Below are 25,645 nucleotides of genomic sequence, written 5' to 3'. Positions count from 1 at the left end.
AGTAATTTCGATTAACTTATACACCGTACCAAATGGACATATACCTAATACCCTTCAATTTAAAACTGTCAAGTTTTTTTTGGGTGAAACTTTTGGGTACCCTTGTAATTTAAAAGTTTGGGGTAAAACCAAGGATACGTGAACTAAAATAAACGGTGGCTAAAGTTCCTGTATGCCTACCATGCTACCACACCACCTATATAAATGAAAAATAATTTTGTCTGTGATCTGCTTCTATGAGTCATTCCCATTGTAACAACAAATATTCCATTATTCCAACCAAAGACACATTGCATTCAAAAGCTAAGAGAAAAATTCCATAATAATAGAAGTTGAGCATCTCAATTTTGATATGTTACATCTAGTTTTTGATGGGTTACAAAACTCATAAATGCATTCATCCTGTCAAATGCTCAGTTGAACAGAATTCATAACGTAGTTCTTTACATCACAAAATATCCTCTTTTGGACTTGATTTTCTGCTTCATAAGTCGTCAGCCTTGGACATAATAGAAAGCCTACTCGGTCTGAATTGAAACGTTTCTCTTCTTGTTGGTGGCTTGTTTTGACGGGATGACTTTAAGGTTCTATTTACCAACACCTTTTCCGTAGATAAAATTTGAGTACTTGTTCCACCCGAAGAAGAGTTGGTATTTGATTCTGCTGCGCCTATCTCTTCTTGATTTTTTTTTTCCTGCTGGAATATTCTTGTGAAGCCTACATCTTTAATGCGCCAGCCCATCAGTCTACTTCTTATGTAGGTTCAGCAACATTTTCTCCTCGAGTCATTCTTCCTGTTTTGGATTGTGATTGGGTAGTAATCCCCATTAAAACCATGAGAGAAAACGGTGATGCATATCTGGGTGGCGTTAACAATAGGTCAATGACTCCTGAAAACAGACGATATAGCACGCACTAAATGTTAAAAGGGATGTACAAACTGCCTTAGGAATGCCGATACATCCTTTTCCAGGAAAAAGAAGACAGAGACATAGTAGTACTCACCAGGACATAGCGAAGACGAAGGTGAGGCAGAAGCAAAAAGTAAGACAGCCGGTGCCACATACAAAACAAAATAATGGGTAACCAGCAACAACAAAATCACTTTAATTAAAAAGGAAAATACCTTCTTCAGGGAGGTCGCTACTATTTGGGGCATTATTGTTGCTAGAAGTCAGTGCTACTGATGCTGGGGCAGGTGAAGCAGTACCTTGCTCAGCACTACCGCCCACAAACTTTGCCGCCACCTTTCCAGAACCTGCTGCTACCTTTCTAATATTTGTAGGTACATGGACAGGAGTAGTTTCCTTCATAACTTTAACCTGCATCAATCATTTAAATCAAATAACTTACATTCAAGTGATTAAAAAGAGGAACTTATCAACAAAAGTAACCGAAAGTAATAAGCTGACGATTGAAGCATAAGACTTCTTTGCAGTATATTCCGGAACTGTTGAAGCCGGCTCGGTGACTGGAAGAACTTCATCTTGACCTGAATGAACAGGGGCCTCCACAACCTCAATTTCCACATCCTTCACAATGAGACATCCAGTTACTTGAACAACAACTCCACCCTTGTAAGAGTCCTGAGCATCAATTGTTTTGATCGCTGCCTTACACTCCTCGTAGTCCATGGAGAGAATGACCATATTAATTGCATGCTTCAAGTTAAATAAAACGCTAGTATTTTCAAAAAAAAAAATCCGTACTGTAAGAATTCAATGATTGAGTATGAAAGAAATTTGACCAAATAGATATTAAAGCATATATCTCCTAGAGGACCAAACCACTTCATTCTAGGATTCACATAAAGAGGTAAGTTAGGCAAGCTCTATGCTTGAGCATAATGTGGCAAATTGTAAACATTCAGATATGATATTCATGCACATTCCAATAATCAAAACTCTAAAAATAGCCATTTGTAGACGGACTGCTGATTATTGGTAAAAGACTATAGCGAACACTCTTTGTTGATTTCAGGAATGATTTGATAATATGTTATGTGCAGCAAATCATATTCACATGTCTGCAGCTCTTAGAGCTCTAGCTTGTGCAAGTGTGAGCCAACGAACTTTTTAAAACCTTGTTTTTATCACCTTGACTACACTCTTTACTGCATTTTATATGTTTATATGCACTAATGCACCCCAAAAAGTGGATGTCCAAATTTCCGGTACCCTTTGGATTAAAAACTGGGAATACGGGAACAAATTGAAAAATCTAGTATCGGCATTATATATAAACTATATAGTGCTTAACATAGTGCTCACCATTAAATAATAATCTCAGTGAATGACTTCTAAAATTGACATAAGCAAGTTAGATACAATTGAAAATAGCTTAATATCTGTAAGTATGCAAATGTAGTAGGCAGGTGTAAAACACCAATAAAAGGCATGTCAATAAAAGCCATGTTGTATTTAGAGTGATGTCATTGACACATCAAGATACTACAAAATAAAAAAAGATCATAAAATCAAATACCAGTAACGAATCCCCAAGAAATTTTCGGAGGATCATGAAAATTACATACCTAAACCCAAATGATCAACAGTTTAATCTGATGTTCAAACCAGGTGACGCGGCATTTCTTGTGACCAACGCACTTAATTTGCCCTACCTAAATCCTTTAAGAGTGACCTGCAAGAATAATGTAGATGCCAAAGTTTTAATAGAACTAACAGTAGAATTTAGTTACTCAAAAGCACACTGAACCAATGTCTTGCATCTGAAACCAACACAACAATATCAATAACAAACTTATTCCTAGAGCAAAAGGTGCACAATTAAAAAACATCCCAATTGAGAGGATTAAGAGTTGGCAATATGAACACTGAAATCTGAACATGTGTAACAAATTCACAGAAAAGGCTACCAAACAGAGCAACTATCTAGCTCTACCTAGAAAAAGTGGGCCTGATTTAAAATATTTCTCCTCGAGAAGTAGTAGACGAATGTGGTGTTTGAAACCGCCTTTGATATCTATTTCTATCCCTAATACTACGCAGATGTTTTCTTCGAGTATCAGGCATTCGTTGCGGACACCCGATTGGCCGGCTCTGTTGGTCGTCGAAACAAAGGCAGCGCAACCAACCCACTATAGCAACGCTGCAATCGTACTTTTGTCTAAATAATGGAGTATAGAGTGTATTTTGAGTCTTGACTGAGCATACTCATCCATCCTTTCCAAGAAGTCAAAGATCACGTAACTTTTGCATCATCATCAGTGGTAGAATTACATTAAAAAGAATATTTCGGGGGAAGTAAGAGCATCATCAATGCATTCCTCTAAATGACTGTAACAGAAACGAACTCAACCAAATAATGAATCAAAAAGATTTCGATTACAACCAAGAGATTTGTATTAAGAAGGACAAAATTGGACTTTTCGAGATTCTTTGCGCCTGGAATGATTTTAAAATTCGAGATTCTCACAAATAATGAATTTGTGAGAATAACTAAGAAACAGACATTAGGAACTGAGAGAGCTTAATAAGTAATAGATGAGAGTTTCATATGGCGGTGTTCCCCAAGTAGCAAGAAATTGTACTCTTTGGTCCATAATGATAATTGAGTCATAAATACAAAAAATATGAATTGACGATATGTCTAAAAATTCAATTGTGATTAAACATGTCTTCTGAAATAATAAATAACCATGTGATGAAGAAGAAAGAGAAAAGAAGAGGAACACACCTGTTTTTGAAGAAGAAAAAAAAAATTCTGCCAAAGGCATTCTGAAGAGTTCACTCACCTTCTTCCTGAAATAAATTTGGAAAGTTAAACTGGCAAGCGAAATGGTGCATGTGTTTCTCGGGTAGTACTTATTTGCCAATTTGCCCTTTTACAGAAAGGGTTCAGAAAAGCGAGAATGCGGAAACTAATAAAAAGATAGAAGATGGCATACATGTTCATGAGTGCCACCTAAAACGGGATTGACGCGGCATTATTCTGAAACTGGAACAATTGCAAAATTAAAAGCAAAATTGAAATAGAAATAAACCATTGAAATGTTTAGAAAACAAAATAAAAAAAAATAACGAAAATGAGGGGGAAACAATTGTTCGGTAAGAAGAAGAACTAAGAAGAAGAACTTACCTATTATCTAACACCGAACAATTTTTTTTTCCTTCTTAATACTTAAATACTTTGTTTTGGGAGAATAAGCAAAACGGTGCGACTGTTCTGAAACAAACTTTAATAGAGGGTGTCATTTTAAAAACCGGGAATAAGCAAAAGTATTTATTTACCCTCGGAAATAATACTGTTGGAAAAATTTATGGGTGAAACTTTTGGGTACCCTTTTGATTTAAAAGTTTGGGATAAAACCAAAGATACAGGGACTAATAATCGGCGGCTAGTTTTCCCATTATATATAAGATTATAGATTCTAATGCTAAACTAAACTAAACTAAACTATTGAGAATTTATAAGAAAGGGAATTCAAGAGATTAGAATCCACCAATACTTTTGATCTATGATATTATGCTTCATGGTTGTTCTCAAAAGTAAACTACAATTAGGCAATCGAGCGAATGCTGATGCCCTCTTGGACGAAACATTATTAACGAATAACTCTACTTAAGGTTGTTCCTATATTCATGTTATTAGTATCTTCTTTCCTTTTATGTGAGCTTGGGTAGCTATTCAATGAATCACCATCTAAGGCAAACACAAGGAATATTTCCCTTACTCTAAAATAATACACAACTAGAGAAAAGTATAGAATAATAGTATAATATTCAATTACAATAAATAAAACCCTATTCTAGCATTGTATTCAATTGCAATAAATAAAAGCATATCACTAGCAAATATTCAATTGCAATAAATAAAACCCTAAACTAGCATGATATTCGATTGCAATAAATAAAAATCTTAATCTATACTTCCATCCCCTGGTATGGGTAATGGAACTAATAACTAAAAATATAAAGAACTAACCTGATTGAAGAACACCATAAACCATAAGCACCGGCTTTATCTTCTCCCTTGAAGAAGAAGATTAGCCTTCCATAAAGAAGGAAGAACACGAAGAACAAGAAGAAAAAGTGTTGAAGAACATAAAACTAGAAAGACTAATTTATTAAGACTCAGCTAGTTAAAACCGAATCTTTTATTATTAATCTCTCTCTGCCTCAAGTTATGGAGACAAGAGTATAAGTGAATTGGCAAATTACATGAGGCACTTAGGTCTTCTATTTATAGAGGTTACTATGAGCTCTAGAAGCATTCCAAACCGCCATTTGTTTCCTAATACAAATAGACTTCTTTCAGAGTCCAACTTCGTCTCCAAAACTGAGAAGGAATTGGCTACAGTGTCATTTCATGTGTCTAGACGCACGATTCATGCGTCTTAGACGCAAGCAATGCGTCTGGACGCTCGATCCATGCGTCCCAGATGCAAAAGTCTATTTTGTCTCTTCTACTCTATCCTTCTATCCTCTTTTGCGGGCTTTGGTCCAAGCAATGAATCATTTAGCCTTGGGCTTCCAAATAGGCTTTAAAATAGGTCCAAGTCGCATCTTTAATAGCTTCAATTTCTTGGCATTCTCCATGATTGTCCACGGGCTTCCCATGTGATCCTTAATGCTCCGAATTACTCCGTTTTACCCCATTTTCTCTAATATTCTACAAAACTCTCTCTTTCACCTGTAGAATCATAAAACATAACTTACAAACACTATTAGTCCACTAAGATGGCTAAACAAGAAGCATAATCGAGGGTTAAATAGCACTTTTTGAGCACTTATCACAACTCCCAACTAGCCTTTTGCTAGTCTCTTAGCAAATAAGATAAAAAAAAATAGATAAGTGATCAAAATCACATCCTAATAACAAAAATAAAATCCTAACTCATTTTCGCAGGCATCGCGATTGCATTTACCATATGCAACAAGGCTTTAAATCTTTAAGTTCCCCAAAAAGGACGAGTTATAGTCTTGTGAGGGTTTTCAGGTGATATACCCACAAAATCAATCAATAGCATGTTCAAGAATGATAGCATTTTTCAAAGAGAGAAATTCCTTACCCACTTAGTGCTTACTCCAACAGACAGTCTCTATTGCTAACTATATTGCTGCAAAGACTCATAGATTATGATGAGAGATAGTAAAAATTGACAAAATTCTCAGTCAAGGCTTATGTGTGTACTTAGTAAATCTCCTATACTCTCCTATCCAAGAAACGGAATCCCTAGTTTACCATAGGTAGATAATCTCGACTTTCAATCCTCATCGGTCATACTCTCAGAAAAGAATCTCTCAGAAGATGGTCTACTATTTTACCTCATGTATGTGGGGAAAAGAATAATGAATACGAACATCCCACATACTACCTTGAAAAACAGACTTCTAGAAGACAGTAGTCTCATGAAAAGAATGTCAATCACATATGAAGTGTCGGGTACTTCACTTTAGCATCCTCTCACCTATTCTAGACTTTGTACCATACTTAGGGCTGTCAATGGGCTGGGACAAGCCCGAACCCGATTGAATCCGAACCGATAAGATAAGGACTTAGACTTTAAATTTCGCTCGATAAGATTATTGGGCCAGGTCTGGACATATCTATGTCTGATCCGATAATGGCCCGACCCAAAATTTATAATAGTTTATGTGTTTTATATTTAATATTATTAATATATCTATTATATTTACTAGAAGTTGACATAGAAAATTGGAAGCCATATTGGTTAGTATTGTGCCTGCCACACAAGAGTTATGGGTTCGATTATTCCCACTTACAAATTTGATTAAATTTTAGACAAAAATAACAGTTCCCATGTATTGCTAACGGACATAGGCCTAGCCCGAATCCGAACTTGCCCAATAGGACTTAGGCCGGGCTTGGACTCAAAATATCAAATATGATTTGGGCCGGGCTTGGACCTAAGTGTGTCCTATTCAGGTCCGACCCGTTAACAACCCTAACCATACTGTAGTGATAAGTCATGGGTTGTAACTTGGCTTGGGTATTGGTTTATGAAGGAAAGGTAAAAAGGATTCACATGTTGTTTCTGAAAAACATTAAGGGTTTTGCTTCTTTCTTTGGAAGATTTCTTCAAATTCTGTATTGCAGAGAAAATTCTTCCTTTGTCTTAGCTTTTCCATCCATTCTGTTCAACTTCTTTTTTTTTTTTTTTTAAACTTAGTGGTATATCCTTGATTAGTACTGGATATGTTTATTTTCCACTAGCTTCTTTCACTTAGAACATAATGATGGTCTTCATTGTATCTCTCTGATATTTTCTTGTAATCTTCTTTTTGTGCTCTTTCTTCCTCCTTGTTCCCCTCGTATTCTCATAAACATATGAGTATGGCTGATAAAGATTTTTGGCTATACTCCTTGTCTGGAGTTGGGTAAAGGGTAAATGGTTTTATGAAAGAAAATAGCTTATTGTAAGGCTCAAAAGGGTTTAACATGATGGTCCTACTAGGTGGGATAAAGGCTGAATGGGTTCACTACTTGACCTATCAGTATGATACTCTGTTTCGAATAGACTACAAGACCTAATGGCTATCTCCCCAGTTGATGTCACTTCGTGATTAACCAAATCAACGAATAATGAGACTATATTATAACGACATAAAGAACTGAAAGATGTTGAGTCACTAAGACTCGGATTTTTCGTAAGACTCTCCAAAGAATGGGTATAAAGCTCAAGTCTCACGGGCTAAGTCTAAAAATTCTACTTCCAGTTTAATAGGGGTTTAAATCTCTCTTCTAGCAAAAGTACACAAAACTGACCAAGTACTATGGTGGTGCCCTGATAAAAAATTCTATCAACAAGAACTATGTCTGAGCATAATAAATAGTCTAAGTGGTAATAAAATCAACAATATTAATTATCTATCAAACTCAACATTAAGTAGTATAGAATATATATCCCAGACTCATCATTATTTTTCTCATGCTATTGATATAGAAACAAAAATATTTTTATTTTTGAAAACTAATTTTCAAAATTCATTTCTCAAGTACACCCTCCCCCAACTTAACATATACATTGTCCTCAATGTATAGAAATTAAGTAAATGAAATGAATGAGAAAAAGGGAAGATGTTACCATTGATGTCGAATATCAAAATTAATCCAAAAAATAAGAAAATTTCCTTTTACCAAGATTTTTTATTATTATTAATTTTTTTATTAGGTCTTTTTAAGTCAGATCCCTAAGACTATATATCATCCATTATCAATTTGGAGTGAGGAGATCAGATTTTCTTACCTAAATCTGACGAATGTTTGGAGGACGAGGAGGTCTCACCTTGTGGGTTGTCAAAAATACTCCTTGATATGCTGGAAAGATTGCTGGTGAAGTTGTTTCTCTACCTTGAACTATTTCAGGTCTGATGATTGTGTGATAGGCCTTGTGGTTCCTCTGTGTAGATGATTGACGAAAATCTTTCTTTCTAACAGGACAATAGTATCTGATGTGCCCTTTACCACCACAATAATGATAATGGATGTCTGGCTAACTGCGCTCATGGTGGGCAGTAGACTGTTCACATACTTCTCTTGTTCAGACAATGATGGTGTAAAAGAAGCTTCAGCAGTGTAATTCTTCTTATCAATATGGTCCACTTTCTGCTTCAGAAGACTCATTTCAGTTTCTAGATTCTGTTGTTTTTCCAAAACTTCTTTAAGCTGATTCTCTAGCAACTGATTTTTCTGGGTAGTAGTCTGTTTTTCATCCTTAAATGTAAAGTTTATCTTCTCAAGATATGATACTCTCTCTGTCAATTTTCCATTCTGCTCACTTAAATTCTGAATTTTCTGCAAAGATTCCAAGAACATGGCTAGCAACGCCTCTGTGGTGGGGTTCTTAGGTTCATCACAGTTTTCTATAGATTGAGCACTCTCAATTGTATCTTTGAATGGGCAGAATTCTTGTATCATGCTATCAAGGAAGTACACCTTTCCACCTTCGGTGTCATCACAATCCTTCTGCAACAGGTGAAAGATATTTATGTCCATGGACGTCTTACCAAAGTTGATCTTCATTTCACCGGTGTGACAATTTATCAAGGCTTTTGCGGAAGCGAGGAAAGGTTGGCCTAGAATAATTGGAATTTTATCAAAGGCCTCCTGGGTGTCTATCACAATGAAATCCACTAGATAGTAGAAATCGGCTACTTAAACAAGAACATCCTCAACTATGCCTCTGGGAATCTTGGTAGAATGGTCAGCTAACTTCAATTTGACTTTTGTAGGCTTTAGGTTCTACAGGCTCAACGCTTGGTACACATGATATGGCAAGAGATTAACACTAGCACCAAGGTCTAAAAGAGCATTACCCGTGAATTTTTCTCCTATCTTGCATGATATTGTAGGACTTCATGGATCTTTGAGCTTGACTGGAGCTTGCTGATGGATAACAGATGTTGTTTGTCCACCTAGAAACGCTCGCTTTGGAACATGAGTACTTCTCTTTATGTTGCATGCATCCTCCAAGAATTTGGCATATGGTGGCAACTGCTTGATCGCTTTGAGAAAGGGGATATTGATGTTATCTTTCTCAAATGCCTCCTTCATCTCTAAAAATTGCTTGTCTTTTTTGCTTTGAGCCAAAAACATAGGAAAAGGTGCCTTTGGTACAAATACATCAGCATGTGTTTGCTCTTCTTTCTCTTCGGCATTCTTGCATATCTTGTCTTGGTCATCTTGACAAATGGGAGTGGAAAGGATTTCCCCAACTTCCTTTTGAGCTTCATTTGAAATCTTGACCGATTGCTCTGTAGCAATGTTATCATGAGAAGGTAAGTAAACCTTGTTGTCTATCTTCAATCCTGATCTGAGAGTAGTAACTGAGCTGACATGATCATGTAGGTGATCAGTACTAGCAGTTGTCCCAATATGGCATACATCTTCACTCTTCGATATTGGTTCCAATAACCTAGGTTGAGTGGCTTGTGTCTTTACAGACAAAGAAGTGGTGAGTTAGTCGACCTTAACCTCTATATACTCCATTCTAGAACATTGACTTGCCTGAGATTGCTGGAGATTGAGTTGAGATTGTGCAATAAGCTCTAGAACACTTTCAAACTTCTGATTTTTCTGTGATAGCAAAGTAATAACATTCTCCAGGTTGGCAGGTGCGGCATAATTTCTCCTAGGATCATACACTAACTCTCCACTTGTATTGGAATTCTACTGAGAGTATAATTGTTGTTGAGGAACCAACTGTGAAGCTTGACTTGTCTGTGGAATATAACTTTGATCTTGAGAACCTGGGGGGTCCAGCGTTTTATCTCTAATAATTACCTTGAAAGTTATTACCACCTTGGTTGGGCCTCTGAAATTATTTTATATTGTACTCTCCAACTGATGCATGTTGATAGCACCTAGGACATTCTAGAGTTGCATGAGAAGTGTCCAAACAGACTTCGCAGTATCGGCTAGCTTGCATGACTGGGAGAGATTTAGCTTGAGACTTGTTGATCTTGGAGGGATTCATAATGAACTGGTTGAATTTCTTGCTCAGAATTTCAATGCTAGTGGCCAGGCTGGCCAATGTAGACTTCAGTTCTTGATCTGATTGTTCATGTGCTTGGTAACCAAATTGCTTCCTCGTTGCTAGTAGTCCATTGTTGTGTTTCTTCAGCTAAATTCTCGAGAAAGTTGTAAGCTTCCTCTCCATCCATTGATGTAAACTTGCCTTTGTGCATTGACTGTATCATCTGCTTGTTCATCATCGAGAGTCCTCGATAGAAAAAATGAGCCAGTGTGCTCTTATCATAACCATGATGTGGACATGAGACTAGCAGATTATTGAATTTCTCCCAGCTTTGATGATATTCTTCAGTCACCTTCCCTTTGAAATTGTTGATGGCTTGCTGCATGGCATCTGTCTTCTGGGGTGGGTAGAACTTGTTCATAAACTTTGTTCTCAACTTCTCCCAGTTATCTATTGAATTGATCGGCTGTGCAGTTAACCATTCAGATGCTTTACCTTCTGAACATAAGGCTAAACATTGTCTGAACCGTTGAACTGTGGAAGCATAGAGATTACTGATGCTCTAAGTTCAAACTAGTTAGCTTCTGTCTCTAGAAAAACAATACTGTTGGGTGGGTCTCCAATGATTGGCGAATAGAAATCGCTTAACTTCTTCCTTTGTTGTGCTTGCATGGGTGGGATAGCTTCAGGATTATTGGTGTCCATAACACCTCCATCATTGCGTGCAACCATTGTATCAATCTTATCTAGTATTCTTGCTATGCGAAGATGATGAAAAACTATCCTACTATACTTGAATGCAATTAAACTAATATAAAACTATTCTAAATTATACTAATATGCAAAACTATTTTCCTTCAACTGGGTTGGGCTTTGCAGCTAGTATCTTGCCCGTTGTCTAAAGTTGTCGCTTCTAGGGTTATGGTGAATCACTTGGATTGATTAAGTACCACGATCCACAGACGATAGTTCGTTTGTCAAGATTCAGACAAGAAACACTAGAGTTTGATGTTTCGCTGTGTTGGCTTACTACTTCAATTGTTGAAAAGGTCCTAAATGCAATTATACTAGAAAGTAATAAAACTAAACTACGATGCAACTATACTAAGAAAACAATAAAACTAAACTACGATGCAACTATACTAAGAATGAAATAAAAAGAATGAAGATTCGACTAACCTGGATGGTAGATCTTGTCTTCGAGATGTCCTTCAAGCTTCTTTCTTTCTCAAAAGGATGGATGATGCGGCTAAAATTACCTCAAGATCCAAAATTCTAATCTTGAAATAAAACGTTAAATATAAACAACTTAAAATGGCAGCGACGCCATTTGACCTTGCCTCTTTTTGTGTGTGTGAGATGGTATGTGGATGATATAGATAGATGATGTAGATGGATGATGGTCGTTGAACAAAATAGAAGCGTATCAAAACATAATTATCCTTCAATAAGTAAAGAATGAGTAGGGTATCATTCCACTTTTAAGTATATGTTATGTGAAGGACAGGACTGGAAATGGAGTTTGAGAGATTAAAAACTATGATTATAGATATTATAGATTCTAATGCTAAACTAAACTAAACTAAACTATTGAGAATTTATAAGAAAGGGAATTCAAGAGATTATAATCCACCAATACTTTTGATATATGACCTTATGCTTCATGGTTGTTCTCACAAGTAAACTACAATTAGGCAATCGAGCGAGTGTCGATGCCCTCTTGGACGAAACATCGTTAACGAATAACTCTACTTAAGGTTGTTCCTATATTCATGTTACTAGTATCTTCTTTCCTTTTATGTGAGCTTGGGTAGCTATTCAATGAATCACCATCTAAGGCAAACACAAGAAATACTTCCCTTACTCTAAAACAATACACAACTAGAAGAAAAAGTAGAGAATAATATTATAATATTCAATTACAATAAATAAAACCCTATTCTAGCATTGTATTCAATTGTAATAAATAAAAACATGTCACTAGCAAATATTCAATTGCAATAAATAAAACCCTAAACTAGCATGATATTCGATTGCAAAAAATAAAAACCTTAATCTATACTTCCATCCCTTGGTCTGGGCAATGGAACTAATAACTAAAAATATAAAGAACTAACCTGATTGAATAACACCATAAACCATAAGAATCAACAAACCCTAAGCACCGGCTTCATCTTCTCCCTTGAAGAAGAAGATTAGCCTTCCATAAAGAAGGTAGAACACGAAGAACGAGAAAAAGAAGAGTTGAAGAACATAAGACTAGAAAGACTAATTAATTAAGACTCAGCTAGTTAAAACCGAATCTTTTATTATTAATCTCTCTCTGCCTCAAGTTCTGGAGACAAGAGTATAAGTGAATTAGCAAATTACATGAGGCACTTAGGTCCTCTATTTATAGAGGTTACAATGAGCTCTAGAAGCATTCCAAACCGCCATTTGTTTCCTAATATAAATAGACTTATTTTAGAGTCCAACTTCGTCTCCAAAACTGAGAAGGAATTGGCTACAATGTCGTTTCATGCATCTCAGACACAAGCAATGAGTCTGGACGCTCGATCCATGCATCCCAAACGCGAAAGTCTAGTTTGTCTCTTCTACTCTATCCTTCTATCCTCTTTTGTGGGCTTTGGTCCAAGCAACGAATCCTTTGGCCTTGGGCTTCCAAATAGGCTTTAAAATAGGTCCAAGTCGTATCTTTAATAGCTTCAATTCCTTGGCCTTCTCCATGATTGTCCACGGGCTTCCCATGTGATCCTTAATGCTCCAAATTACTCCGTTTTACCCCATTTTCTCTAATATTCTACAAAACTTTCTCTTTCACCTGTAGAATCATAAAACATAACTTACAAACACTATTAGTCCACTAAGATGGCTAAACAAGAGGCATAATCGAGGGTTAAATAGCACTTTTGAGAACGTATCAGCAGGTCGACATGGTGAGAAGGCGACCGCGCAAATTTGACACACTAAACTGTCTAGAACTTGAAAAGGAAGTTGCCCGGGAGCGTTTTCAAGAAAGGCCCATTACTGGATATGCCACCGAGGAGTGCAAATAAGATAAGGCTCCCCAATAACTATTTGAAGTTGACTACTACTACTAAACAGGTAACGTATTACTGGAAACTACACGATCTTCCTGGTACAAACCCAACACAGGTTGTTAGACGGTACAGCTACCGAGATGAGGCAGATCTGTCTGTCTTCTACAGCTTGTATAAGAATGGTTGGCTCAATGATATCGTATGTCTTTCTCACTGATCTTCTACTTACGCGGTTGTTTGGAAATATATTGCCTAAATATTTGTACTAATTATGTGCTAGTCTGCAGGCTATCGATATGTACATGGAATTGTTGCGGCGTTGGTACATGGACTTGGTACATGAACCAAAGTACCACATTATATCAGCGTCATTCTTTTCGGTAATCTTCACAAGTTATAGTGTTGTGTTTACGGGCATGTTATATAGGGTCTTCATAATCTTATCTCCTGTCTTCCACTGGGTATATGGTGTCATATAAAAGCTTCCCCAAGCAAGTTAACAAGTTAAAATTTTTAAGGACATATAAAAGTTGACCCACCAAGAAGTCCGTTTATGAGAAAGGCTGCATGACGCCCTTAACTAATAAATTTTCCTTTCCATGACTACAGCGATGTATGTACTTTTCCCACAATAGTTTGGCAGCAATCCTAGACGATGACAAAATTGATTTGGAAACCAAGATCAAAGAAGTCAGAGATTCTGTATTGGGAGGCTCTTTACACACAGGCAACATGACAAAGGTTTTCCTTTCATTTGTTAACGACATAGCGAACAAGCCGTGTTTGATGATGATGGTTAATATTGGCAACATCCATTGGATTCTCATTGTAGTCAACTTCAGAGACTGGTCTATTCAGATCTTTGATTCTTTGGAAGCTGCTAAGAGTGGTGAGGAGTGGGAGCTTGACCCCAGGCTGACTTTGGAGAAGGTACTCTCCGTATTGCCTTACGGGATGTTGGCATTCAACAATGACTCTATTGATCACTCCAAATTGCGTACCAAGTGGAAGTTTGTGTTCACTGATTGCTGCAAACAAAATGATGATAACAGCTGTGGGGCCTATGCATTGACCTTTGCTGACTGTCTTCTCAGGAATAAGTCACCAGATTTTGACCCTAGGCACAAAGTATACATCAGACAGAGAATTGCAAAGGAGTTATTGGAGTGTGGAATTACTACTGCAGAGTATGTTAAGATGGCTAATTGCAGTCGTCAAGTGGACTTCGATGACGACGGAGAGGGTACTGTAAAGAATGGTGGTGACGGTACTGAAAAGGAAGTGGATGAAACCCAGACTAATGATAAGGTGTAAACCAAGAGTATGACACATTCAAAATGTCAAAGATAATTTTATTTGCTTTTTCACTTAAACACTTAGCTTAAACATGATCGTGGGGGCAACTTATATAATCTCTTCCAAAACCTTATCTAGTTTCGTGAACAACTTTTTAATTTAGGCTTATATATAACACTATATAAGTTGTGCATGACCCTATATAGCATTGTATGTACACGGACGTCTGATCTTGTGTCATATATAAGCTTCCCTCGAACAAGTTCATAAGAGAAAATTTAAAAGTTATTGAAGACTCGATATAAGCTATTCAAGAGACTATATAACCTGCTACGTTCACCCACGTCTAATAGTGTCTTGACCAGCTTATCTAGTGTCTTGTCAGAGCTAATTTAGTGTCATATGTAAGCTTACCACGAACAAGTTGATAAGTAGAATTGACAAGTTATGGAATCCACTAGATAAGTTCTTCAAGACACTATATAAGCTATTCAAGATCTTATATACGTTCCCTCGTGAACGTGTCTCTTCACGGAAATGTCCATTGAAGAGAAAGCCTTAAGTTGTGAATAGTCTTGAGTATGTATACAACTTTATTGTGAAGTCCATGACACTGTACTAACGGCCTATGCCACTAATCTGGATTTGTTAGAATGTATTTGAAGGTACTGATAAGAGCCCAAAACTGTAGTTTTAACCCTTTAACAGTCATACTTTTAGACCAATTATGTGAGTAATAATTAAGAGTTAACACTGATTACGTGTTTTTATGCATTTCAGGCTTCAAAGCCCATTATGTGCAGAAATGTGCCACTTTAGCGAGATAAAGGAGCAAAGGTCGGTTACTAAGGAGTTCCGTGATTAAAGGCCAAGTTTCGAGAAGACAAAGCCTTTCTAAAAGCCCTACTCCAAAGCTGAAAAGTCGACGCCGGGCGAAAACAAAGACACAAAGTCAATGAGAACTTCCGAAGGACATATCTTTGGACTCAGACCTCGGAATGGGGCCTACCTTATGTCAAAACGACCGGCTCGGAAAGAGATTTCCAATGGTCTAAGTCTTGACCCAATCAGAGGAGCAAAAGTGGAAGGAAAGTCTATTGAAGCCAACTGCAGCTGAAGAGGCCTTTTTGGACTGAAAGAATTGGGTTTTGGGCCCCCGACTCCCCCAAAACATGGCTCCAAGCCCATGCACGATTTTTGGATCTGAATGTATAAAAACAAAAGCTTAGCTCTTTGTGAATGGTAAATTGTTAATGGTAGATAGTTAGACCTAGAAATATATTAGATTAGTAGCCTCCATTAATGAATTCTAGATCTAGTTTTTCATGTAGATTAATTAAGTTTAGTTCCATTTCAATTATTGTATTAGATTAAACCTTTGAATCTTGTTCTTCATTTTGATTAGATCAATAAAGTAGTATTTTTATCAATTTCGATTTTGTCATTTCCATTCCTAGATCTAATTTCAATTCCTGTCTTTATTTCAATTGAGTCATTAAATTAGATTTCATTATTGTTTAATTAAGTAAATTTCAATTCTTTATATCATGTTTAGTTTAAATGTAATCGGAAATGATTGCGTAATGATTCTTGGCTAAACCTCCATTAGAGGGGGTTGAGAAGCCTTGATGAAAGCTTGATTCCGAATATCGTAGAATCGTCGTAATTTCCTTTCCACTCTAGAAACGATTAGTTCACCATGAGAATGGGTTTAATCGTTCACATGCTAGTTATGAATTGGTAGGAATGCCATGTGTAATTAGGGGATTAGGAAGAACCAATTGTTCTCGCGAAGCGATTCAATTCGGATTACTGACGATTATCTCCCCCCAATAGGATTAAGTCGAAGTTCAGTGGAATCAATCCCCTCTAACTCCTTATCATAGAATCAACGTAGCATTCCCTTAGTTATCCCCATCGTCGACTAGTTGCATTTCGGTGGGTAGTTGCATCGTAGTCTAGTTGCCTTTTTCGTAAATCTCTCATTAGACTTTAAGTTTAGAGTACTTACACTTGAGAACATAGCATGCGGAAGGACTAAGAGTGGAACGAATCACTCTACCCCACTAAATCTCATAGACTTGAGAGTAGAATCTTTGATAAACATAGACCCATAAGATAAGTTTAGCTTACTTACGTTTTGATTTCATCGTTCATTTCGTAGGTAGACTATTCAATTTTACCTTTATCAAATGGCGCCGCTGCCATCTTAGTTTCACTTTCGTATTGTTTTCGTAGTGTTAGTACTGTTCTTAAAGTCCCATTACACCCACCCACCCTTGTTTGATTCATACTGTGGTTGTCCATTTCAGAGTTGAAAAATTCCGGGTAAAAATACATTGATGCCAGCAAGGCTTCCTTGAGCTTGATTCCATGGCTATAGCGAGGAGCAAGAGCGGCACCCAGCAAGAGCTTGAACCCGCCCTAAAAAACACTGTAATTTGAAAATTACCGGAGCGACCGACCGCTATCCGAAAGCACACCAGCCACCAGCAAATTTTGTCGGATTTCGGCGGTTTTGATTCGAACTTTGATTTTTCATATTTTTTTCAGTTCTAACTCGTTATATACACGAACACGCCAGAAACAAGACGCTATTCATAAAAGCGAAGCAAGGGCGGAATCAGGTATTCCTTTCTTCCACACCTCGCTCTCTGTTAGAGGTTTATACTAGTATATCAGAATTGTTTGGAGTGTTGATGTGTTTAGCTAAGTTTGGTTTTAGCCTTGTATGAGATTAAGGTCCGGCGAACAAAAACACCAACGCCATTACACAACAACGTCAACAAACAAGTCTATCTAGTATACCACCCACTACACCTCTAGCTACTATTTCACACACATCACCTGACACAATGCCCGACGAAGAAGAGAGGCCTCTCTTTGACTTCTACAAAGCCTTGAGCGATAGCCCCAAATCGTGCATCGTTCTAGCAGACCCACCGGGGGATTTCTGAATCCCCCCAAATATTTTTAATTTGTTACTCGTTTTTCATGGATTAGACCATGAAAAACCTTATCAGCACATGCGCAGGATTGAACAAGTCCTAACAACATTCCACCATCCTACGGTTGGTACGGAACAAATTAAATTAAGGGTATTCCCTTTCACCTTAGCCGATAAAGGCGTCTTGGTTAACCCCCCAAACGCCTAATTACGTGGACTCGTGGGCTAAACTTGTTCAAATTGTTTATGGAACATTTTTACCCACCCCTAAAGACGGATGAGATGCTTTCCAAGATTCATTTCTTTCGACAAAATCCTCATGAAACATTTTCAGAGGCTTGGAATCGTTTCACCGATCTCCTTATAGAGTGTCCACATCATAACTCAGCGAAAGACACGTTAGTTCGTGCTTTTTTCAAAGGACTTCTACACCACCATAAAGAAGTCCTTGACATAATGAATGGGGGTAGTTTCTTAAGCAAAGGAGCTTCGGAGGCTTATAAATTTTTAGAGGACAAAACTAAGCGAAATAACAACCGGGGGTAGTGACGATTACTCCCCGCTCCGCTAGTTCTTCTTCAATGATTAAAGCTACCAAGATGTTTGAGGTTAAATCAGATCCCGAGCTTAAAACTCTAATTGAATCCCTCACAAAAAGGTAGAGGCCATTTCGTACAACAAAACCAATCCCCGTCATGAATGTAAATTCAAATCCATGTAGTTTCTCATTGGAGCCCCGAGCATCCCGACTCCCCCATCGGCCCTATAGCCTATGAACGGGCTTGTTCCATTAATAGTGAACCTAACCCCTTGGAGACAAAATCCCAACTCGGTTGGAGAAATAACCAACAAGTCACACCTCCGAGGTACAATAACCAATATGTTAGGCCTTCACGCCTTTTAACCAAGCCCCACTACGACAAGGATTGGGTCGGGAATTTTAATAATTATAACAACCAAGTGCAACCTCGACAAGGTCAAGCACAAGGTCAAAGTAGTTATAATAATTATAATGCTAGTAGAGGTATCGTTCCGGTAAATAATAACTACCCAAATCCACCCATAAATAATTCACTTGAAATAGTTCCAGTCACACCACCCGTGACTACTACACCCACACAACCGGATCGTCTTGACACCTTCATACAAGTGAGCCAAAAACTTTTCCAAACCATGGCTCAATCTAACCAACAGCTTCTACAATCCGTTAATAATTTAACCAAACAGTTGGCTCAAGATAAAGCCCAACCCAAAGGTGTGTTTCCAAGTAATGAAATACCTAATCCTAAAACAACAAATATAGCCTTTGAGGTAACCGATAATACTAGTAGTGAATATGAAAATGTAGGTGAGCTAAAGGCCATCACCACTCTCCGTTCTGGCAGAGTGGTTGATAACAAAGTAACTATGCCTATAGTTACCACAGCAGTAGCCCCTACACCTTTATATTACTAGATACCGAAATAGAAACTGAAGAGCCTACCACTGTAGAGGTACCATTTACAACAAAACCTAAGAAACAGGAAGCCACGGTTAAACACCCAGGTAATACCATTGCTAAATATAGACAGAAACCACCGTTTCCACAAAAATTAGCCGTGTTAACTAGGGATACAAATTACGAGGAGATTAGGGATGTTTTTAAGAACCTAACTATAAACTTTCCCTTCCTCGAAGCTATAAAAAAGCTACCACACCATGCTAAGTTTCTTAAGGAATTGTGTACTACTAGGCGTAAGACAAATATACCAAAAGACGCTTTTTTAATAGAACAATTCCCAACTCTATCTGAACATAATGGAATTGTTAAGTACAAGGACCCTGGTCGTCCTACTATACAATGCACCTTAGGAGATTCCTATACGACGACCGCGTTATTAGACTTGGGGGCTAGTGTAAACTTACTCCCGTTTTATTTGTATAGACAAATAGGTCTAGACGAGATGCAACCCACTAGAATGACGTTGCAATTAGCTGATTGGTCTATTAAGTATCCTAAGGGTGTCGTCGAAAATGTTCTGGTAAAAATTCAGGATTTTTACTATCCGGCCGATTTTGTCATCCTCGACACAGAAGTCATTAACGACTCTGTCCCGATCATCTTAGGGCGTCCTTTTCTGGCAACTGCCAATGCGCTCATTAATTGCCGTGATGGTTCAATGTCCATGCCCTTTGGCCATCTTGCTGTTGAAGTCAATGTTTTTAAAACAAAGACACGCCACCGATTCGCCTATAGATGGAGAGGTTAGCATGATCGAGAGCTTTGCTCGAGATTATTTCAACAACACGTTCCCGGATAATCATATGCCCAAATTTCTTTCCTTTGGAAGTTCAGACTCCAACATTTCCATCCCTACACTAGTCGATACACATATTACGGATGAGGATGAGATAGATGACTTTCTCAAAGATGTAGAGGACTATCATAGTAACGAGAATATGACCAATCTAGATGAGCAATTCGATGAGTTTCTTAGAGCAAGTGATAATTCACCCTATCAAGAACTACTTTCCACAACATCCACCTCATCTCCCCTCCTTCCACCCTTTCAAAGAAATCTCGAGTTTGCACTCGATCCTTTTGTTTCTCCCGTGCTCCATAATTTTTTAAATCCACCTAGTAAACAAATACTACAGAAGGACAAACCACTTGACACCTTCATTTTCAGAATTGAGACAATCCCTACACACACAATGAATGAGTTTTGTGCTAAAACCACATCCTCATTGTTTACAGGCTGTCTTTCTACAACTTATCCATATCCACCATATTCTTCACAACCATTCACTTTTCCACCCTTATTTACTAGAACACCCACTCATTCAAAAATGAAAAATAAGGTGCATGATAGGTTACATAATAGGGTTATCCGACTTCACTTTCATTTCACTAGGTTGGGTCATAGGAAATCTTGGTGCTTGATTGTGTTTGGATATGTTTTCTGTGATATTTATTTATGGAATGATCCACAATTATTTCGGTTGTTGATATATGATAAACTGCATGTTCATACATATGTTTAGACAAGTCTCGAGTATCTGACTATAAACGACTCAACTTTTGTGTTTGGTGCATGTCCTTTCATTTTCATATATTGGTGAGTGCACCATTAAGGTAACCGGGCCCTCTCTATGGAGTGTGTGGCTGTAAGTACCGGAACCTAAGTCTACGTTTAAACATAATTCACGTTTTCCACTCTTGCATGTTTTCTCGGATTTTTGAGTCATGTTTCTCTATGGGGTAAATTATGTCCTTCTTGTTTATTGTTTTCTTTTTAAAATTAAAAAATTTTAAATTATAAAATTAAAATATATATATAATATATAAATAAATAAATATATATATATATATATTAAAGAATAAGCATAGTAACCTAGGAAGTCTCGGGAATCTGACTTTAAAAGACCCATTGCTAAAAACAAATTTTCTAAGCTTCGTTGTAAAAATTTGTTTGGGGGTGGGGTGTTCGTGTTTCCGTACTAAATATTTATGTCCCATTAAAGTTGCTTAGGCCGTTTTATTATATTACGATTCGGGTTGACATAATCCATGAATTTAGAGTTCAATTGTTGGCATAACGTACGTCATGCACGCACTTCGAGGCGTTTTCCACTATCTAATATCTAATCCACGGTCGGAATGGAGTGTTTTATGGATCATTGGATTGGGAATTCTCTCCTGATCATTTCCATATCTCATTCGCAAAAATCGGACCGGTAACGAAGCGGCAATTTTGATTTGAAGTTTCGCGAAAAATCGAAAAAAAAATCTCAAATTTCGATTTTGGGCTGGGCCCAACCCCGCACCCCGACAGCGCGACCGCGCCCTTACCTTTAGCAGCACTCGCGATCTTCTTCTCCATCCGCTATTAACGCCCAAGCTCCAAAAACCTAAAAAACAAAATCAAAATAAAAAGAAAACTAAAATTAACCCACGCCCCAAATCAAATCCCAACCCAAATCGATTCCAAACACCACCGACCACCACCACTACCGAATTACATCACCAAAAATCCACCAAAATACCAAATTTTGGTGCTGCCGCGCCACCACTCCACCACCACCATGGTTTGCTTCAACCGGTCTATTAAAATCCAACCACCACATCACATTTAAACCCCCACTACATTCCAAACTTCCAATGGCTCAACAACGCCGAATTTTGCCGGAGCAAGCTTTTACCGCCGACCACTTCGCGCCATTTTACGGTGACGAGATGATCAGTCGAGATTGGAATAGCTTGTGGTACTCGACTGAAGCCTATTACCACGAGGACTTAGTCCGACGGTTCTATGATACGAGGGAGTTGGAAGGGACTAGGATTTTTGTTGTTGTGGCGAAGAGGCGGAAGGAAGTGACGATCGGTTGTTGGTCGAGATTCTAGGCATTCCGCCTAGAATCCATCCGATGTCACCACTGCAGGAGTCCCAAAGCATAATGGGGTAGAACCATTGATGCACGAGACAGTTATTGGAGGGGACTACAATGCAAGATCGCATTGTGTTCGACAGGCTTCCCTTAGGACCAACCGCTGGCTACAGCCCAGTGGATTGGTCGGAATGTCCAGGGGAAGGGGAAGGTTAGTGATATCGGCCTGAACTGCCTCCATATCTTATGGATACTCCAGGAGCGGAAGTACGACTTCAGCATCTTAGAGTTTTTACTAAGCATGATTAGGGGAGTAGGGAGGTCTATTGCCCCTCTCCCTGTGTTGATAACAAAGATCCTGCTCAAGTTAAGAGCAGCTCAAGCGACTGATCGGACATACATCACTCTCCACCGTAACCCTCGCATCTATAAGGAGTGTGTCCAACGGGTTTGGAGATTGGCTGAGGATAGAGAAGAAGAAGAAGAGGATGGAGGAGCTGAGAATGCCGAGGAGGCTCGGGGACATCGGGATGCCTCCGGGATGAGGAGGACTTGACTGCTTTGACGCGGATGCCTTGGAGAGTTCTTTTTGATGCGGAACGCATGGCTGTGATCCATCGAGGCATCGCGTTAAACTTAACACTATCTGTGAAGACCTCCGACTCGACAGCAACGATGCATCACAACTTCGAGCTCCATTACCAGAGAGAGGGCGAGAGGTGGAATAGATGAGCCCGAGCTAGAAGCTTCGGCGCCCGATTCGAACGAGTTCGACACGATTCCCACCTCACGGGGGACTCTCCTTCCTCGAGGACACACCATCCGTGCACGAGCTTCATCGCCGAAGAACGAATGGTGTCGCTTTCTTCAGAGCTCGGGAGCGATCTCGAGAGCATGTTCCCTCCGCCACCGCCCGAGTAGCTAGGGATAGTATAGTTTGATGTTTTATGTTTTATTTGTAATTTCATTATTGTTATTTATTTTAATGCAAGTTTATTTTCGTAATTTGAATTTTGTAGTGTAATGTACTCCGAATGAAAATATAAGGGGTTATTTTCAGTATGCGTGGTTGTTTCATATTGATCCCACCTTCCCAACTTGTTTGGGGGTGGTTTTATCAATTCAAGCATTATTTTTATAACCCTCGTGTTAGAATTTATTGCGGAGTCAAGGTGAAAATTTGGCCGTTTAGGCATATCTATGATTGAGTATCATTGTAGGATGAAATCTATATTAAATAGGTACATTCTATCATAAAATCAACCTAAAAGATACTGGGTTTGAATTAGAATCAAGGATATGAGTTGTTTCCGTTTTCGGGTTTGGAAATTTTAGGATTTTCGGAAACTGCCGTAATTAGTTTTGGCAACTTCCCGATCCATTTTAGCAATTTTAAACCTATATAAACTTGATACAATCTATCCTCACAACTCACACTACACCTAAACTCCATCACTCACCTTTCACTCCCGCGATTCCCTCGTTTCGGCTCATTTTCCGAAGTTTACGCAACTCGAAGCGCACTTCGCTCTCAGTATTTTTTCTGAGTTTTTGTCGAGGCTCCACGCCTCAAGCCGAAAGCGACCATACTCAAACACTGGAAATTTCAATTTCTTCAGAGCGCGACCGCGCCCTATCAAAGCGCACTCGCGCCCTGACTTCCGTGGACCAGAAAATTTCCAGTTTTTCGCGCGTAGTATCTGGATCATTCGCAGCTATTCCAAAGCGTAATTTTGAGATGACATCTCCAACATTGATACCGGAACAGTCTTTCGAAGATTTGTTCCAAAACACTACTTATGGTGCTTGGTTTCGCAAAGCAATCACATTCGTTGGCTGGGAGCCGCTTATGGTAAGACCGGATGCACTTTATTCTCCAACACTAGCATCTTATTTTTACGATAACTGCATTTTCTTTGAAAAACCAGATGGAGAACAAGTGTTCTCCATCAATATTGATAATGAACCAATGGAAATTACCAGGTTCTTGCTAGCATTTGTTCTTGGACTTGCTATGCCCACTGAAATACAAGACCCATGGTGCTATTGGGTCGATAATATGTATGTCTACACTTACGAGTTTTTGCATGAGTCGTATGGCGCGGGCATTTTCCGTATTGAGGACCAAGGGGAATATAACGTCGCCTTTGGTAGCCTGTCCATGAACATAGGAACTGTTATGTTTTGGATTATGCTAAACATTTTAGGGGAATGACGTTTTTCTTCTGTGAATGATGCCACTTGCAGCGTCTTCCTTGCTTTAGCCACGGGACGTATGTGTCATGACCTTCCCCGAACCTTGATGTCTAGTTTAGCTCGATCCCATAGCATGAGGCATAAGTACCTTCTTATGCCCGTTCTAGTTTCTTGTATTATGCTATGTTTCTTTCCTGTTTTTTGTACACACTTCACGGATTGGATTACGGTCGACACTATACGACCCACCAATAGTATTATTCGATCTTTCCGTGCAATGACTTGGCAAGGGTGGAGGATACAACCTCATTTGGTTGCACCCTACACCCCATCAGACCAAGTGGCTCTTAATAGGTTAGCAATAATAGATGATAAATGGCGGAAAGCCTGGCAAATTATCATGGCATGGCAGGACGCAAAGGAACCTCACTTCTTTATGGAAGAAGAGGATGAGTAAGATGATGAGTAATGCGGGGGATAAGGTAAGTTTTCATTCTAGTTAGTGTCTGCTTATGTCCCAAGCAATTTCATTCTTGTTAACCCCATAATGGGTAGAACTCGTATAGAGTTGTGTTAGTTTTTATTTCCTATATTATTACGTTTTAACCTTGTTTTACAGATGTTCCTGAATTTCACGCGCTTCAATGGTATTTTTCCTACCCTCTTTATTTAAATGCTTTGAAGACAAAGCAGGCTTCTTGTTTGGGGGGGGGGGGGCATAGAAACACGTGTAATTAAGGCATCTGTTAGGATATAGATAGAGTTAATATGCATTTGTTCTCTAGTTAAATTTTTTTTTTTAAAAAAAATTCAAAAATATAAATAAATAAGTTATGCTATACACTTAGGAATATTGGTATTGTTTCTTTCTCCATGCTCTTAACAATCTAGAAGTCTCATGTAGGCATTTGCAGCATCGTATAATTGTTAGAAACTTAGGTTAATATATAGGTAATAATCTTTGCATCTATCTATAAATATATTACATGAGTATCTATGATTGTTAGCGATAAGTTTTCTCAAATCTAGGCTAGAGTACTTATTCTACAAATCCTGTGAGAATATAGCCTAAAGCCTTATATGAAATAAACATTTGAGAAATGACACAAGGGAGAAGTAAAATCGGATAGAGAAATCACACGTCCCACTTGCTTGATCACTATGCCATATCCTAAGCGAGAATTTAGGCCCTTTTGGATCGATATAGCCAAATTCAAACCTATGAATTATTTTCCGCTAGTCGCCCCTCTGAGCCTTTCTTTAGCCTTCCATAAACCACAAATCCCTTTACCCTGTTACAAAAACAAAAACAAAATAAAAAAAAATAAATCAACCTAC

The 25,645-nt window shown here is 38.2% G+C and overlaps 1 protein-coding gene across 5 annotated transcripts; it reads right to left on the bottom strand.

Moving 5' to 3' along the window:
• Positions 1–265: 265 nt before the first annotated feature.
• LOC147497091 (uncharacterized) lies at positions 266–3,932 on the bottom strand. 5 transcript variants are annotated; one of them, XR_015196697.1, is made up of 4 exons: positions 3,697–3,917; positions 2,534–2,640; positions 1,006–1,613; positions 266–890 (listed from the first exon to the last, which is right to left on the bottom strand). XR_015196697.1 is itself a non-coding variant. In XM_086562512.1 (3 exons), exons 1-3 carry the CDS (start codon positions 1,647–1,649, stop codon positions 828–830), a joined length of 465 nt encoding a protein of 154 aa, XP_086418638.1. In that variant the 5' UTR covers positions 1,650–2,526; the 3' UTR covers positions 266–827. The 5 variants fall into 5 exon arrangements, 2 of the variants coding, with proteins under 2 accessions (XP_086418638.1, XP_086418637.1); XR_015196698.1 differs by having other exon boundaries at positions 266–1,661; positions 2,485–2,640; positions 3,697–3,932; XR_015196696.1 differs by lacking the exons at positions 2,534–2,640; positions 3,697–3,917 and having other exon boundaries at positions 1,006–1,322; positions 1,413–2,526.
• Positions 3,933–25,645: the final 21,713 nt, after the last annotated feature.

Source organism: Coptis chinensis, chromosome 5, assembly GCF_015680905.1.
Source record: "Coptis chinensis isolate HL-2020 chromosome 5, ASM1568090v1, whole genome shotgun sequence".
Taxonomy (NCBI): domain Eukaryota; kingdom Viridiplantae; phylum Streptophyta; class Magnoliopsida; order Ranunculales; family Ranunculaceae; genus Coptis; species Coptis chinensis.
Note: the sequence above shows the minus strand (reverse complement) of the source record. Positions and strands in the feature narration are given on the sequence as shown.

Coding starts and splice junctions, on each gene's coding strand:
- LOC147497091 (XM_086562511.1), bottom strand. CDS start 1,649: ATGGTCATTCTCTCCATGGACTACGAGGAGTGTAAGGCAGCGATCAAA. Junction 1,323..1,412: donor AGAAGTCTTATGCTTCAATC/GTCAGCTTATTA, acceptor TGATTGATGCAG/GTTAAAGTTATGAAGGAAAC. Junction 795..1,126: donor TAGCGACCTCCCTGAAGAAG/GTATTTTCCTTT, acceptor AATCCAAAACAG/GAAGAATGACTCGAGGAGAA.